This window comes from Hemicordylus capensis, chromosome 3 (assembly GCF_027244095.1).
Source record: "Hemicordylus capensis ecotype Gifberg chromosome 3, rHemCap1.1.pri, whole genome shotgun sequence".
Classification (NCBI taxonomy): domain Eukaryota; kingdom Metazoa; phylum Chordata; class Lepidosauria; order Squamata; family Cordylidae; genus Hemicordylus; species Hemicordylus capensis.
The window spans coordinates 68943775-68960635 of record NC_069659.1 but is presented as its reverse complement, the minus strand read 5'-3'; the positions used below and the strand labels follow the sequence as shown (position 1 = coordinate 68960635).

Below are 16861 nucleotides of genomic sequence, written 5' to 3'. Positions count from 1 at the left end.
GTGGGGAAGAGGGAAAGAAAAGGTGCACTTTAGTGGAGTGAGGATAGGAGAGTTATCAGTGAGGAGGCAAGTTGGCAGTGGATGGCAAGGAGGCAGGCCTGCAGGTTGTGCCCATGCTAATGGGAAGGTGGTGCATGCTCCGCCCTGAGTCCCTCCTGCCCCCTCCTGTCCCCTGAGTTCCTCTTCTCACTCACACCTGAAGTGACTGCCTCACAGTGTTTCATGGAATGGCTTCCCCCATAATGTGGAGAGTTATATATTCATTTCATTTAGGTAGAAATATGGCAGCAGTTGAACACATTGGAAGTGGATAGAGTTATCAAATAAGGATCCTCCAGACCCAGGAAGTGTAGGATGAAGCTGTTCACATCGACCCAGAAATGTAGGCCCTTCATTCCAACCTTGGCTTTAACCCTTCATAACTTTAATCTGGCCTTGCTTACTCTGAGACTGAACAAGCCTGTCCTTTTCTGGAGTGGACTGTGAGATGATGGTCCAAATGTCTGAGGTTATCAGCTGCCATGATTGTCCCTTGTTAGTGGCCAGATTATTAGAAAACAAAAGGCTGTTATTTAATAACAGGACAGAATTATTTATAAAACCTTTATTCTCCCTTTCTTCAGCTTCGGTGCTCCAAATAAGGCATTATTCTAGAATGGTTTCCTTGAGGCAATTTCTATTAGTTGGCAATAGCATTAATAATTACAACTTCTAGAAAGACCTACATCATTTTGGTTGAAACAGGATGTACATTTTATACAGGATTTTAAATGTTGTTTACAGTATTATAACTACATATATTTTCAAATGTACAGTCTTTAATGTATGTGGTTGAGGGGTGAGGGGTTACCATGCTCCTGCAATGGCATTTCTATTGCTGGATGATGCTATTCCTTTATTTTATTTTTTATTCTATTTTCCCTTGGGAGTATTTTGGAAATGGAATTTTTATAAGACCATTTCTATGTATCCTCATTAAATTATTTATAAACTAGCAACTTTATTGCAACTACACCTGCTAGAGACACAAAGGTATATACAGTTCATAATTTTTGAAGTATTATTTTGTTCTCTGATGTTGAGGCAACTGAAAGGAGGCTTCAGGATCCCTTTGGGATGCTCCCTTTGAGATGTTGGTCCAAATGGCTGTTGCTATGTATGTAACAGTTTGCCTTGATTGAGCATGATGTCTGCACTGGTTTTTCCTGCTAAAGATGTCATATGAAACAAACATTAATTTGTTGTGTGAAGTACTTACTACTCTTAAAATAGCAGCCCCAGTAAATTAGTAGGCCAAAGCTAAAACATGACATCAGGAATATCTTGGTAATCTTTACTAAGTCTGGTCAAGAGGCCTATCTTTCTCTTTCTTCTAGAATTTATCAACAGTCTCTTGTTATGCTCTCCTCTACTAAGTAGTTTAAAAATATATTGCAATGAGCCCAATGCAGGCTGAGAGCAATTGTTGCTGTGTGGGTTGGCCTTGGCAACAAAGTTAAGTAGGCACAGGGAAAGGCATGGCACTTGGAACAACCTGGGTTCACCTAGGGATTGAGCTTAGCAGTCTCATAGAACAGTTCCTAAGGAGATACTGCTAAAAAGAGAGAGATTTTATACTATGCTGGTTCTAGCGGTTGCTCTTTCTTTGACTGAGCAAAACTGTTATCTGATCCATCTCATATGGTCCCTGCCTGTGCTATAATTATCGAAACACTCCCACAGTCCGGCTTTAAACAGGAAAAAGGTATCTTTCATTCTGCTTTAGCTTGGATTTGAGTAACATAGCATACAATATAACGGTCATGAAGGTTATAGAATAATTGGTAACAGCCTTAGGCATTATGCCATTTTAAATGAAACATAATATGTTGTCCCCCTTCTTTTAGCAGACATTCACAGGAAGAAATTATTCATCCCTACAAAGCAGCTTACCTTTCCCCTGTCAGAGACCACCTGAGTCCTGTGGGATCACTGACCCATCCTTGCTACTGATGTTACAAAACCCCATGTCAAATGACATCTTACTCAGGGCTAAATTAAAACACATCCCCCCACCCCCATCTGAAATAGCCCTGCTTACTGCCATCTAAATTGTTCTCAATCACTCTTATATCTGTGCAGATTATTTTCACAGAATAGAGGAGAGGGTTCATGCTTGGGTTCATATGTTCAGCACTTGTATGACAAGTGTATAGTGTACCCAGTCATTCACATTCTATCTATCTATCTATCTATCTATTTGCTTTCTATACCACTCTTCCAAAAATGGCTAAGGGAGGTTTACACAGAGAAATAATAAATAAATAAGATGGATCCCTGTCTCCAAAGGGCTCACAAAGGGCCTGTATCATAGTTCACTTTTTAAATGAACACAGGTACAGTCATTCACACAAACATGTGTATGAGTGTACAGACATCTGTACACTCGCACAGCAGAATGTCGGAATCAGGCTGTGGTGTGAGGCACCTGTATATTTATGCAATGAACATCAGAAGAGAAATCTGTTTTCTATCTTGTAACATTATTGTGAGGGAAGAATGAAATTTAAGCAAGTTTGCTGCTTCATCCTTTGCTCTCCTACCTTCTCTTTCTATCTCATTTCATAGCATTAAAAAGTTTCATGTACTTTATTAAGTATGTATTTAATTGATTGTATAAATTATAGGGATGTGTAAATCGATTTGTGTACAAATCAATTTGTACCAAAATCTAGCTGATTCGGGTGATTTGGAGACAAAACAAATCACCCCTGTGGTCCATTGGCTAGATTCAGGTCCAAATCAAATCATGCCTGATACGATTCAAATCGATATGATAGTCTCATCCCTCCTATTAGTTTCCACAGATTCCCAGTTTTCATTACAAAAAAAAAAAAAAAAAGATAAGCTCTCGCCCTTGTAGAATTGGAGTTATGGAGCAAAATGTGTGGTCAATATTTTTCAAGTGTTTGGATTCTTGGTGTATAATAACTTTTCCTCAATGAATCCCTATGAGGATTCATTGCACACCATTTCTTTTATTCATTTTGACTGTATTTTGGACAGTGCCTACTGTCTACTGCTAGTATCAACTGTCAACAGCCCTCTCCCACCCACAAAGCGGTGGGGTACTACTCAGTTTATGTTCTAGAAATTTTTTCAAGTGTTTAGGCTCTTTGGTGTCTAATAACTTTTCCTCATAATGAATCTCTATGAGGATTCATTATACACCAAAGAGTCTAAACACCTCAAAAATTCCTAAAATATCAACTGAGTACCCAGTGGCTTGTGGGTTGAGGGATAGTTGGAACATAGGATGCCACTAATTCCCCACCTCCAACTGCAAAGCAGTGGGGTCAAAATGAACAGAAGAAATGAAGGTGTGTAGTGAAGACACCAAATAATCTAAACACTTCAAAAATTCCTTTAAAAATAAACTGAGTACCCCAGTGTGTGTGTGGGGGGGGGGTGTTGTTGTTGACACATGACAGTTGACATTTGGCACTGTCCAATGACAGTCAAAATGAACAGAAGAAATGAAGGTGTATAATGAATCCTCATAGGGATTCATTATGAGGAAAAGCAAAGAATCTAAACACATCAATATTCCTTTAAAAAAACAAGAGTACCCCACTGTTACAGACCAGGCCTGATCTATATACTAAATATGCTCATTAGCTAGTATATAAAATAGGTCTGGACCAAGTTCTTTTATATTGGTGACCGTGTATGATCTGGGTGCAAGGAAGGAAGGAGATCAAACCATTCCTAAAGGATTCAGTGGGCTTTATTGAGTACAAAAGGCTTAACAACAACCTAGCAAAGCAGAAAGCAGAACACTCTATCACTATTGCTAACAGTATTTAAACAGAACATCTTAGCCAGTACCAGGATATTCCACCCAGTGTGCCTAACTGACATATGTGTGTGCAATTAAATCTTCCTAGAGCCTAGTACACTTTAGATACAGGCGGAAAAGGGGGGAGGGAGGGAGGGAGGCTCAGGGCTGGTATGGTTTTTAGGGGGTCAGAAATTAGTAGGGGGGAGAGCTGAAGGGTGTAGGAGAAGGGGAAGGGATGAGGGAATCCCAGGTTTGTATGAGCAGCATATTTACCAGGCTTCAGAATGGTGGATCTTTCAGCTGAAGAGGAGAGACTGTAGCTGGGAGCAGCAACAGAGCGATGGTCTGGCTTCTGGTGGTCAAGCAGACAGTTTACTCAGAGCGAGGCAGAGAGTGAAGGTGCCATGGCTGGGGAAAAGTCTTGACTTCTCACTGCGCAGTAGAAGTCACAGACAGTTCCTGTTCATGAGCAGAGTTCCTGAGCAAATCTTGCTGTAGGCACAAGATAGCTAGCGTGTGAGCAGAATGCCCGTAGGCACAGAACTGCTCAACTGCCATGTCCAGAGACTCCTTCTTATAGTGGTTCCATCCCTTGATGTCCATTTTGAGTCTTCTGCTATCCTCTGAATATTGTCTTTTTTAATTACCAAAATTAGCTCAGGATATTTGGTCAGTTCAGAGAGATCTCAATCTTATCTTCTGTAAACTGTTATCTTGAGGAGGGGACAAAGTCCAAAAGCAAATCTGCATCCCAGATGTGCTAACCTGGTCCCAGAAGGTGTTAAAAGTTAGCAATTAGTGAGAGGGAGTTAGTTCTATTTGTGTGAGACATTATTTCTTGTATACCTCTATCTAGTGTGTATTTGCAACAAAAAGTATTCAAAGTAACATCAAAAGGTATGCCTGTGTGAGGCAAGTTAATTAACACATTTGACTTAAGGCAGAAGCATCCTGTTACTGGACACAGGTTAATTTCAGCAGTGTGAGACTGGTAATTAAGCCTGACCCATTGTCTCAGTGAGTTTGCACAGACGCTGATAACCAATGCTAGATTCCCCTGCCTCTACAAATCATTGACCAGGCAGTCATGAGATTCACTTCTGAATTCAGATATTACTTCATTATAAAATGAAATCAGACACAGGCCTATAAGATTGTTCATAACACCACTGCCTTGCAGGTATGTGTGTGAGGGGGGGATTAGTTGGCACATGGCAGGTGACAGATGGCACTGTTCAATGACAGTCAAAATGAACAAAATAAATGAAGGTGTGCAATGAATCCTTATAGAGATTTATTATGAGGAAAAGTTATTATACACCAAAGTATCCAAACACTTGAAAAATAATGACTACACATTGTGCTCCATAACTCCACTTCTACAAGGGCCATTGGTCAGACCATTGGTCTGCCTAGCTCAGTATTGTCTTCACAGACTGGCAGCAGCTTCTCCAAGGTTGCAGACAGGAATCTCTCTCAGCCCTATCTTGGAGAAGCCAGAGAGGGAACTTGAAACCCTCTGCTCTTTCCAGAGCGGCTTCATCTCCTGAGGGAAATATCTTGCAGTGCTCACACATCAAGTCTCCCATTCATATGCAACCAGGGCAGACCCTGCTTAGCTATGGGGACAAGCCATGTTTGCTACCACAAGACCAGCTCTCCTCTCCAGGTCAAGGAGGGAAGAAATGAGTTAAAGGCTGAAATTATCCATTCATCTCAAATCACTCCACTGTCAGATAGGGATGTGCGAACAGGTTCGACGTGCGACCCGTTCGACGTCGAACCTGTTGGGTCCGAAGGTTTGGGGTCGAGCTTAGATTTATTTATTTTTTAAGAAAGCTGGGGATCCAAGTAGGGTTAGGATAGGGCAATTACAAATCCCCATTATTTCCTATGGCAGAAATATACAAAATCAGTAAAAGCTAAAGAAATACATTAAAAAATCTACCAAGTATCCTACCACCTTAAAATTTGGCTGGTAGGTGGCACACATCAGGACCTACCCACCACCCAAATTTGGTGCCCCTAGGACATTGTTAAGTAGTCTGAATCGATACAAATACAAATTGAATCTTGGATTATTTGAGGGGGTAGATTTGGACACAAAACAAATCAGGGGTGATTCAATTTGGGCACATATCGAATTTAAAAAAATTGATTTGTGCACATCCCTAATAAATTACTATGCTGCCCCGTTTCAAGTGAAGGTTATTATTGCTGCTGCTGCTGCTGCTGCTGCTGCTGCTGCTGCTGCTGCTGCTGCTGCTGCTGCTGTTATTAGCAGTTAGAATCCAAAGATCTATTTCTAATAAAGAGATCCAATGCTATAAAACAAACCACAATTGAGATGGATCAGACAACTGGAGAGGGGAGAGGGAAGTGCTGTTTTTCAGGGAATATGTTGAAAGCATTGTGAGCACACAGTGCTCTATAACTTCTATAATTCTTTGTATTCTGGCCATTATTATGTATTAACTTGCTTAAATGCCTCCCTAGTTTTGACAGCCAGGTTAATGGTATATCCATTCCAAAAGGGCCCTGACAGCAGGGGTGTGCACGGAACCGGATGGCTCGGATCAGTTCGAATCTGAACCAGACTCAAACCAGACAAGGCCAGTTTGGTCCGGCACCCCTTCGAACCCCACTCGGTTTGGTTCAGTCCAGGGGAGGGGTTCGCGGACTTTTGTTGTTGTTGTTGAAAACTTTTTTTTACCTTACTCCCTTTGGGGTAGTTGTTGGAGGTGGGGGTGGGTGTCCATGGAGGTTCTCCCTCCTCCCACCAGCCTTCCTTGCAGCCCAAACCGGACCATTCAGCCAGCTCGTTGGCCCATTCGGGCATTCCTCCTCCAGCACGGTGGCCATTTGGGAGGCCGCTGCACCTGCAGTTGGCCTCTGCATGACCCAGGCTACACAGAGTCCAACTGCGCAGGCACAACAGCCTCCAAAGTGGCCGCCATGTTGGAGGGGGAAGGCCCAAATGGGCTGGTTTGGGCTGCAAGGAAGGCCGGTGGGGGGGGAGGGAGAACCTCCGCAGACCCCCCCACTGCCTCCAACAACTCCCCTGGAGGGGGTAAGGTGTGTGTGTGTGTGTGTGTGTGTGTGTGTGTGTGTGTACACACACACACACACACATACACACATAAAAGTCTATGAACCCCCGAACATTCGGGTGTGTTCGGTCCGGGGTCAAACTGAACAGGGGATGGTTTGGCTCGATCCCAAACCTTCGGACCCAACAGGTTCGACGTCGAACGGGTCGCACGTCGACCCTGTTCGCACCTCCCTACCTGACAGTGGAGTGATTTGAGATGAATGGATAATTTCAGCCTTTAACTCATTTCTTCCCTCATTGACCTGGAGAGGAGAGCTGGTCTTGTGGTAGCAAACATGGCTTGTCCCCATAGCTAAGCAGGGTCTGCCCTGGTTGCATATGAATGGGAGACTTGATGTGTGAGCACTGCAAAATATTTCCCTCAGGGGATGAAGCCGCTCTGGAAAGAGCAGAGGGTTTCAAGTTCCCTCCCTGGCTTCTCCAAGATAGGGCTGAGAGAGGTTCCTGCCTGCAACCTTGGAGAAGCCGCTGCCAGTCTGTGAAGACAATACTGAACTAGATAGACCAATGGTCTGACTCTGTATATGGCAGTTTCCTATGTTCCTATGGGGAAGAGAGCTGGTCTTGTGATAGCAAGCATGACTTGTCCCCTTAAGCTAAGCAGGATCCACCCTGGTTGCATACGAAAGGGAGATTAGAAGTGTGAGCACTGTAAGATATTTGCTTTAGGGGAGCCGCTCTGGGAAGAGCATCTAGGCTCCAAGTTCCTTCCCTGGAACATCCAAGATGGGGCTGAGAGATATTCCTGCCTGCAGCATTGGAGGAGCTGCTGCCAGTCTGTGTAGACAATACTGAGCGAGATGGACCTATGGTCTGACTCAGTATATGGCAGCTTCCTGTGTTCCTATGGTCCTATGACCTGCCCATTTAAGAGAAACTGGGGGAGAGCAGGGGGAGAGTAACTGGCCCGCTTCACACCCAGGCACGGCTCATGAACTCTCCTCCGGGGGGGTGGTAGAGGGTGGCTTCTTGAAGGTAAACGGAGCCGGTGCTCCATGCCGCCCAGCAGCCTCCGTGGCGGGGGATCGCCTCCGCCACTCACCTGGCTGCTGGCAGGGGCTCACCTCCGCAGGAGCCAGGTGAGTGGTGGAGGCAATTCCCCGCCACGGGGGCTGCTGTTTGGCACAGAGCACTGGCTCCATTTACCTTAAAGAAGCTGCCCCCGCCCCCCCCCCCCCCCCGGAGGCGCGTTCACGAGCCATGCCTGTCCACACCCTTCCAGTGTCCACACCCTTCCACATAGTTGCTGGTGTCTATCTTATGTTTCTTTTTAGATTGTGAGCCCTTTGGGGACAGGGATCCATTTTATTTATCTTGTTTATTTGTTATTTCTCTGTGTAGACTGCCTTGAGCCATTTTTGGAAGGGTGGTATAGAAATTAAATAAATAAATAATCAACATCTTTTTAAAAAATAGCTATTTGTTAGGATCGTTTGCTGTATAGACCCCTCAGTTCATTGGCTTCTTCTCAGTGCAGTGGGGGCCTGGTTTCAGAAGAGTGGAGTCAAGGATTCACAAGTGACTAATCTCTGTGAAATAAGGGGGAGTCAGTCAGCAACCCACCAAATAAAATAATATGCCTTTTCTGTTATTTCCTTATGTACCTGTCCTGATCCAATACTTATTTATTTAGAATACCCACTTAGTTCAATGGGCTAACTCAAGTGCACATAGGATTGTAGTCTTCTTTTACCAAAAAAGAAGAAGAAGAAGAAGTCTGGGGAAGAAGATTGGAGGAAGACAAGGGTGATGGCTCAGCAGTTGAAGGATGAGTGACAGGCACTGGTAAAGATGGGAAACACTCACAAACACACCACCTCCCCACCCAGGTTCAGCCTTTTGCTCTTTTCCACTTCTTATTGTTAGTGCAGCTACAGCTGGGCTATACCAACTAGCTTGACCAGCAAGTCCTGGAGGATGAGGCAGGGTTTAGTCACTGATTCTCCTACTCCTCAAAGCCCACCAAAGTCATTCAGCAGGTAAGTTGCTAAGCAGGTGTCAAGCTCCTCCTTATGATGTCATGGCTCCTGCTCTGGAAGTAGCTCAAGAACAGCTCTCCATCCTTCCTGATCCAGCTCCATTAAACCACTGGATAGAGAAAATATTTACAGTGATTTAACTGATTCTTAGCTGAAAGTTGATTTTCCTGAATACTGATGTGTAAAAATTTATATGTTGTCTGTGCATTCTGAGGTGGCTTCATATTTGATTTGCACGCATATTTCAATCTTTTTAAGCGAACAGCTGTTCAGATTTAGGAGTTGGGTGCCCTAGTGCACATTAAAACTTCTAAAGAAAGAGATCCCAATCTGTGGTACTCTAGATGTTGCTGAACTACAACTCACTCATTTATTATGAAATACAACTCATTTACTGTGGCTGGGGATGATGGAAGTTGTAGTTCATCAACAACTGAAGTACCACAGGTTGGGAAACCCTGATCTATGGAACTGCTTGAATTTTATTTGTGACTGATAGTTATATGTGCATAAATGTAAATTGAGATTTATGCAGAGAGATTCTGGGTTTTCTGCTTGTTTCTCATATTGTTTCCTGTAAGTTTAATTTTTAAAAGTTTGCCACTAAACTGGATATAACTGTGCAGTAGGGATCACAAGATTCCGGGATCCTGCCTTCCCTTCAAAGCACCCTGTGCCTATAGGAATATGTTTGTGAGAGTCAGGCAGCCCTCATAGTCATGTGGTGTAGAGTACGGGTGTGCACTAAACCATCTCATTTGGTTCGAGTTCAAACCAGACCCGAACCACACTGGGCTGGGTTGGTTTTGGCCCCCTTTGGAAACCCCTGCCCTGGTTTTATTAGGTTTGGGGAAGTTCATTGAGCATTTTTTGAATCCCCCCCTTTTAACTTACCTCCTCTGGGGGGCTTCTCCAGGGTGGTGGTGGGAGGTCTGTGGAGGTTCCCCTCCCACTGCTGCCCTTCCTTTTTGTAAAAATCACCCAGTTTGGGCATCTTCAGCCCTTTCTGGGCTTATTCCCCAGTGCAGCAGCCATTTTGGAGGCTGCCGTGCCTGTGCAGTGAGATCCTGCATGGCCTAGGTCATTTCAAAAATGTTGGACAAACCCCCAAACTAGGGGGGAGGGTGTTCGGTCCAAGGTCAAGCCAAACCAGGGGTGGTTTGGCTCAACCCCAAATGTTTGAACCTGTTTGCACACCCCTAGTGTAGAGGACTTCCAGTGATGGGCTATATTTGAACCCCCCCCATCTCTCTTTACATCAAAAGTGCTCTGTGCTACACACAAATATGTCCCTGAGGGCTGTGTGACCCTCAGTAACATATTTCTGCCAGGCATAGTGTGCTATGTGTCACGCCCTCAATCTCCGACAGCGAGGAGGAAGGGGAAGCTGTCAACTTTTCAGCCGATTCAGGAGTGTCTGAGGGGCAGAGCCCAGCTGTCAGTGTTCATGAAACAGCTGTGGTAGATCCAGCTAATGATTCAGAGCAGGCACAACAACCTGAGAGAGCAGAAATCGTGAAGGACCAATCCGAAGAGGAGCTATGCAATCAAACCCCACTGACTCCACAACAGTGGCAGCTTTCGAGATGCAGGACTCAATTAGAGACTATTAAGAGGAGCAAATGCCTCTTGCTGAGGGCTGATAAGCCTTGAATTCCTGCCAGCTGGGAGCTCTCGGCTTGCACTATAAATCACATCACTAGCCTTCTACTCACTGCTGAAAAGAAACATTCGTCAACCTCTGTGTCGACAGCGTGCAGCCAAGCCTGGTCAAGACGAACTTTCTGAGCCGTAACCTGTTGCAGCAGCTCCGTTTTGTCCCGTGATCTTACCTGGCAGTTGGCCAGACCCTGACAGTATGAAGTGAAAGCAGGATCCCTGAAATTTGTCCTCTCCATTGCATGCTGGACACTGCTTTTATTGGGAAGGCTGCTGCTGTGGGCACAAAACTCTCAATTCTGTGCCAACTTTGGTAGTCTGAATTTCAGGAATTATGTTTTGTTAGATGTTGTGTTTTAATCCCTTTTCCCCCCTTTGAAAATCAGATTTTGTGTTTATATTAGGAACTACCCTGGGTAGTACTGTTCATATCCTGAGTAGCTCTACCTTCATATATTTTAAATATAAATAGTTCCAGTTCATGAAACTGTTCAGGATGGATTCATCTGTAGTTAATGCAAATTATAGATTTGAACAATTAAGGCGTTTGACTTCCTTGATTACTTTATGCAATTCACCCTGAAATATCAAAATATGAGTGATCTGTTTTTATCTCTCCTTCTAACCACCACAGATATCTCTCTGCAGACCTTTTGGATGTTTAGTGTTTCCCATTAGATAATTCTTTATTATCCCCAAACTTGATAAATTAATTATCTTTCCCAGTTCCACCAAAGTATTCAATAAAATGAGATCATTTTATTATACTTCCGTTGCTATGTGCTCTCATTTTTTGAATATTTTAAATAAATAGGTGCTCACCTATTCAGAAGCTTTTATTTTTATTATTGCCTTATAAAGAGTTATTGTTTTTATCCTGCTTTCAAACCATTTGACCTGACATATGTGCTTATATTACTCTATTCCCATTATACCATAAATGGCATTATTAGGTCCGTTCACACAACCATGGGGGGGGGGTTGTGGGGGGGGATCTCCTACCATGTTGCAGACAAACAGAGCCTCCATTTGACTCCGCAAACCCTGCAACCAGTCCACTGAGGCATCCGTGTCTCAATTGCTGAAACACAGCTGAGTCCTCCAAGGATTGAAAAAGGTGTCCCATAATGAATTCTGCCACAACTACACTGGGGACCCTCAGTATATCATTGGCTGTTCTCTGATTGTCTGAGAAAGGGCAAGAGGCAGGCCCAGCCCTATTGAAGGCCTTGCAGAAAAAGGACAATAAAGTGTGCTTGCAGAGCAGCACATTCACAGATAGAAGCCCCTGTAGCCTCAGTACACTATTGTTGTTATAGATGCTGCATCCCAGGAACAGCTTAAAACACTGTGGACACCCTGATGACCAAAGGATTAAAGTAAGAGGGCTATGTTCCCCTCCTACTTAGGTTTAGAGAAGGGCAGAGGATATGGGTTATGAAGATTTGGAAAGGCTAGGCTGGCAGGATCCCCATGGCTCCACAGAAGCCTGATTGGCTAGGTTTACTGCCTCCTACCTTGAAACTGATGGTCATGAGAACATCCCATGTCTGTGGTGCCATACTGGTACCACAAATATCCCATTCTATACATAGAACTGATAGTGTGCCAATTTTTCCATGCTCAGAATCAAGCCATTTGTTAAGTTTTCAAAACAAACAAACAAAAACAACAGCAACCCACACCTTTTGCCAAAAATGTTGGTGGATATATGAGCATGTTTTTAAATATATAATTTTTATTTTTATTTGGCCATATAATTTTTATGTTTGGTCATATAATTTTTATATGGCCAATCTGGCCAAGAATTATATTGGCCAATATAATTTTTATTTGGCCAATGAAGGGCAAAAACTGGCATGCTTAAGCCCTTATAAAGCTATAATTTATCATTATTTATATACAAGTAAATGATGGATTATGTCTGTCTGATTGGCATATGTGAATGCAACTTGTCTACATCTGTCAATAGGGAGGTATCCAGAGATATTTTAAAAGATACAACTTTTTATAGGAGAAATTACACATGAATTCGTAAACGATTATCTGTGTGGATTGGAAGTCATAGTCATTTCTAAAGCAATTATAAAGTAAATTTGAAATAATTAATGGTTGAAATAATTGAGAGATACTTTTTGGTGAACAATATCATTCAGCTCTAAGGTACTAATGACTTATAATGGTTTTTATTCTTTGCTTGAAAAAGACTCCACACTGGACTGATTTTTGTCGAAATATAATTTTTTATGTAAATAATAAAAATAATGCTATGTTGGTTTATTGGTTTATGTTTAATAGGCCAGATCCTGTATTATGGACAAAGGATGGCGGAGAATTACCAGATCCAGAAAGAATGTTTGTCAATGGTAGGGAGCTAAACATTAATTTCCTAAATAAAACGGACAATGGTACATATCGATGTGAAGCAGAAAATAGTATTGGCCAAAACAGCGCAGAGTATGTCCTGATTATACATGGTGAGTATTTCCTCTATATCTTTTAAATAATAGTGTGCATTGACATGTGCTTTTTATTAATTAATTTGGTTTTATTTAACTTTTTTTTGTTACCCTGCCTTTCTAAAAAATCAAAGTTGGCTGTGTTTCACTTGTAACATTTCATTAAGTGTCAGGCTTCTGGCTGAGACCAAAGAACATCAGAAAATAAAAAGATACATTTAATGACTGATGAGTGGATGGGTAAAATATCTGAGATTAAGTTCTGAACAAAATATATTAGCACTTTCTAACTATGGATGGAAGGTATTTTTCATACGTATTTGATTACTTACACAAAAAACATTGGGACCAAAATTAAAATGAATGTTTAGGACAGGAGATTCAAGAAGTTAAATTAAAAATATAGCACAAATGTTGTAATTTTTAAAATAATTTAGCCAGTGCTTTTGGGTGGTGGGAGGACTTTTTAGATGGAAAAGTTGTAGGCATTTCCATTTGAAAGGATCACTGTGGCTGTACTGGCAAAGGAGAGTGGGTATAGTTTGCAGTGGCAGGAAATCCAAGGTCTCAGAAAATATTGTGGGAATTCAGAACTGGAGGTTTCTAACGTGTCCCTAGATAGGGTCTTGCCCAACATCACATAAAAATTATGTGATGTTTTCCATGTTTCAAAATAGGCAGTTTTGGAAAATCAGGCAGTGTGTCCACATAGTTGTGTATATTTTATATAAATATTGGCTGACATCACTACCAAAACAAGGATGCAGCAACAAGCTGTTTCTAATGCAGATGGAAGCTTCCCCACTACAGCAGTGTGTGGGGGTGCAGAGGGAAGTGATTTTCCCTGGTTTCCCTTGACTTCATAAGTGCTCTATGCATTCCAAAAATATGCCTTTGAGTGCTGCACAACCTTTTCTGAAGGCAGGGAGGGTCAGTAAAAATAACTTCCTCCCCTGTGCTGTGGTAGTGAGGAAGCTCTCCACAGTGTGAACACCTTTTCCTGATGCATCCACACTGTGTTAGGATATCAGCCAATGAAATGTGGCAACTTTAGTTCAATTTGCTTTTTCTTTAAGTTAGAAAAAATGGTATTTTTGCCTTAACGCAATACTGTATCTTCCTAAATTTTCTTGATCTAGACTATGACACTCCATTTTCAGAATTACTTCATTTAAAAAGAAAAATCTTGGTATGCAAGAATCAAATGGTTGAGAAATATTGTTAATTTAATTTTATAAGTACTTCATGTGGATAATTTTCTTTTTAAATTTTAATGTTGGTGTTTCAATCACTAGCAGTATGATTCATGAGGTAGCCAAGTTACCTTAATGTAGTTTGTTCCTATTTATAATAAGTACTCCTTTAAGCAACTTTTTAATTAGTCATTTTTGGCTCTGTAGTTAAACTGTAAATTATCAAAAACACCACATGGATTAATGCTTCTCATGCTGCTAGATAAGTGCTGTGAAATTTATCGTTAGTTTACCTAGGATTAGTGTCATAGTTAATGACAGGCTCATTGAAATTGTGAGGACTTATTACTCAGGTGTAATGTTTTTAAATTGAAATAAAATCAGAAAATATTAGTTCACCACCTTTTTACTCTATTCCTCAAACATTTTAGAATATTTTTGCTGTTTTATACACACATACACACTTATTCACTCTAACAAACAGTTAATCTGTTCTCTTTAGAAAGTTTAGTTATTGAGTTATAGAATTTCTATACTTTTAAATTAAAAGAACATAAAGAAGTGTAAGGTAACCCACCACACATTTGCACACATGCATGCATGTGCGCGCATACACACGCATGCACACACACATATATATACACACACACAATACACACACACACACACCCCAAATAGCCAACAGTGGCTGACATCCAGACTAAAGCACTGTAAGTGCTGCTAATGCTCTGCTGGACGTTTTCCAGATTGCAAGATTTGCACTGGTTAAAGAATTGAAAAGTGCAACGGAATAGTGTAACGATTTCAAACTAAGGGTTGTTCAATGCTTCGTTGTAGGCTGGTGGCCATTCATATTTTCCATCCACTGCAACGTGTTTTCCAGGCAGGAGGTTTCCATATTCTTAGAACATAACATAAAAACAGCCCTGCTAGATCAGGCCCAAGGACTATCTAGTCCAGCATCCTGTTTCTCACAGTAGCCCACCAGATGCCACTGGAAGCCACTGGCATGCCCTCTCTCCTGCTGTTACTCCCCTGCAACTGGTACTCAGAGGCATCAGGATTTCTTCTTGAAACACATTTATCTGCCTGCTGCATTTTGGCCAATGGAGTCGAGAGGGTGGGTTGGGGTGAGGTGATGACCTTTCTTTTTTAAAAAAACAAAAAAACTTTGCTGCCTTGGGCAAATGCAGCAGGGTGAAGTGCTATTCATAAACAAAATCTAACTTTGTCTTGCATCATTGCAGCTTTGCGCAAGCGATTCCCGGGGGGGGGTTAAGAGAGGGGGAGTGGGATGCATGAGGAGAACCTTTGGAGTGACGGACAGGGGCTGTAAAAATCAGTAAATAAATGGGATTGCACAGAAGTAAATAATTTAGTTCAATAGGCTTCCTCTTAAGTAAGTGACCATGCTCTCATCCCAGCCAGCTTCAAGTTGCGTTTGTCCCAAAAGCAGAATGCAAAAGGAAGCAATATGGAAGAGGCACTCCTGCCATGCCATACAAAAGCCAGGCTGGGATCAAATTGTTATACACTGTGATTTGAACGATCCACATCACATTGCAATGTATAAAAAATGGGGGCAATCCTCTCAAAATGGAAAAATACAGCTACTTTCCTGCAATGCATTTACAGTGTTACAGGGCAAAAACGCATCAATAAAATCCAAATCCATGGGAAATATGAACTGCACCATGTTGACAGCACAGCGACTGCGATGTCAAAGACAGGCAATATGGAGGGACAATTCATGTACATGTGAATCTGTTGCAGCACATAATCTGGAAAACGCCCTGGTGAAAAGATAATGTCTATCCATTTCCCCTTTCCTCTGAAGCCCTCTGTGCTTTATGAAAGTATGTTCCAGAGAACTGTGTGATCCTCAGGGACAATTTATTAACATGCACAGTGGATTTCAGAGGGAAGGAAAGATTGACAAGAATTGTTCATCCCCCTAGCAACTAGGGATGTGCAACACATTTGTCCTCAAAACATTTTTTACTCAAAACAGCCCGTTTCAAGTGTCTCAAGCTCAAAACAAAACACCTTTTAAATAAAGGGTTGTTTTGTTCCAAGCATTGTTTTTTTGGCACTGACTTCTGATTCTATGGGGGCTTTGGGTAAAGGTTACAAATTGTTCAAAATCACCTGATTGCCCCTTTCTTTTGTGGGTTGGGTGGCAAGCAGTGTCCCCTGTAATTTTTATACTCAGTGAGCGGAAAGAGTTTTGTTCTGGGCAGCGGTATCAAGGCAATGTGTGCATATAACTCTCTTTCACTCACACACCCCAGTTAATAATTATTGCACACAATTCTTTTTACCTTTACCCCCAGCTTCAGTCTCTCTGGGCTGTCGAGGGGAGGGCTGCCCGGGGGAGCTTCTACCACCTCTCATCCTCCTCCCCCCATGCCTCCAATTCTGATCTCACTGGGCTGCCGGAGGGGGCTGCCACTGCCTCATGTCTGTCTCCCTCTGTCCTACTCTGGCTCCATTTGCCAGAAGTCTCATGAGATCTACAGCCAGAACTGGAAAAGGAGGCCCAGCCAGTGGGGAGGGAGGGAGGAGGAGGCGGTGGTGGTGGCGTGGAGACAGCCCAGCTGGGGAGAGGGAGAAATGGGTCAATTCTTCCTGGCTGGGGA

At 42.4% G+C, this 16861-nt stretch overlaps 1 protein-coding gene across 7 annotated transcripts in view; it reads left to right on the top strand.

The window, feature by feature from the left end:
* The window catches only part of CADM2 (cell adhesion molecule 2), a 717808-nt gene that overhangs the window by 603186 nt on the left and 97761 nt on the right, over window positions 1–16861 (top strand). For 6 of the 7 annotated variants that reach the window (XM_053306333.1, XM_053306332.1, XM_053306337.1 and 3 more), the window contains one exon: window positions 12869–13047. In XM_053306333.1, the coding sequence (XP_053162308.1) occupies window positions 12869–13047 (179 nt within the window). The remainder of the gene's footprint in view (window positions 1–12868; window positions 13048–16861) is intronic. The other variant, XM_053306338.1, reaches the window with a different exon arrangement.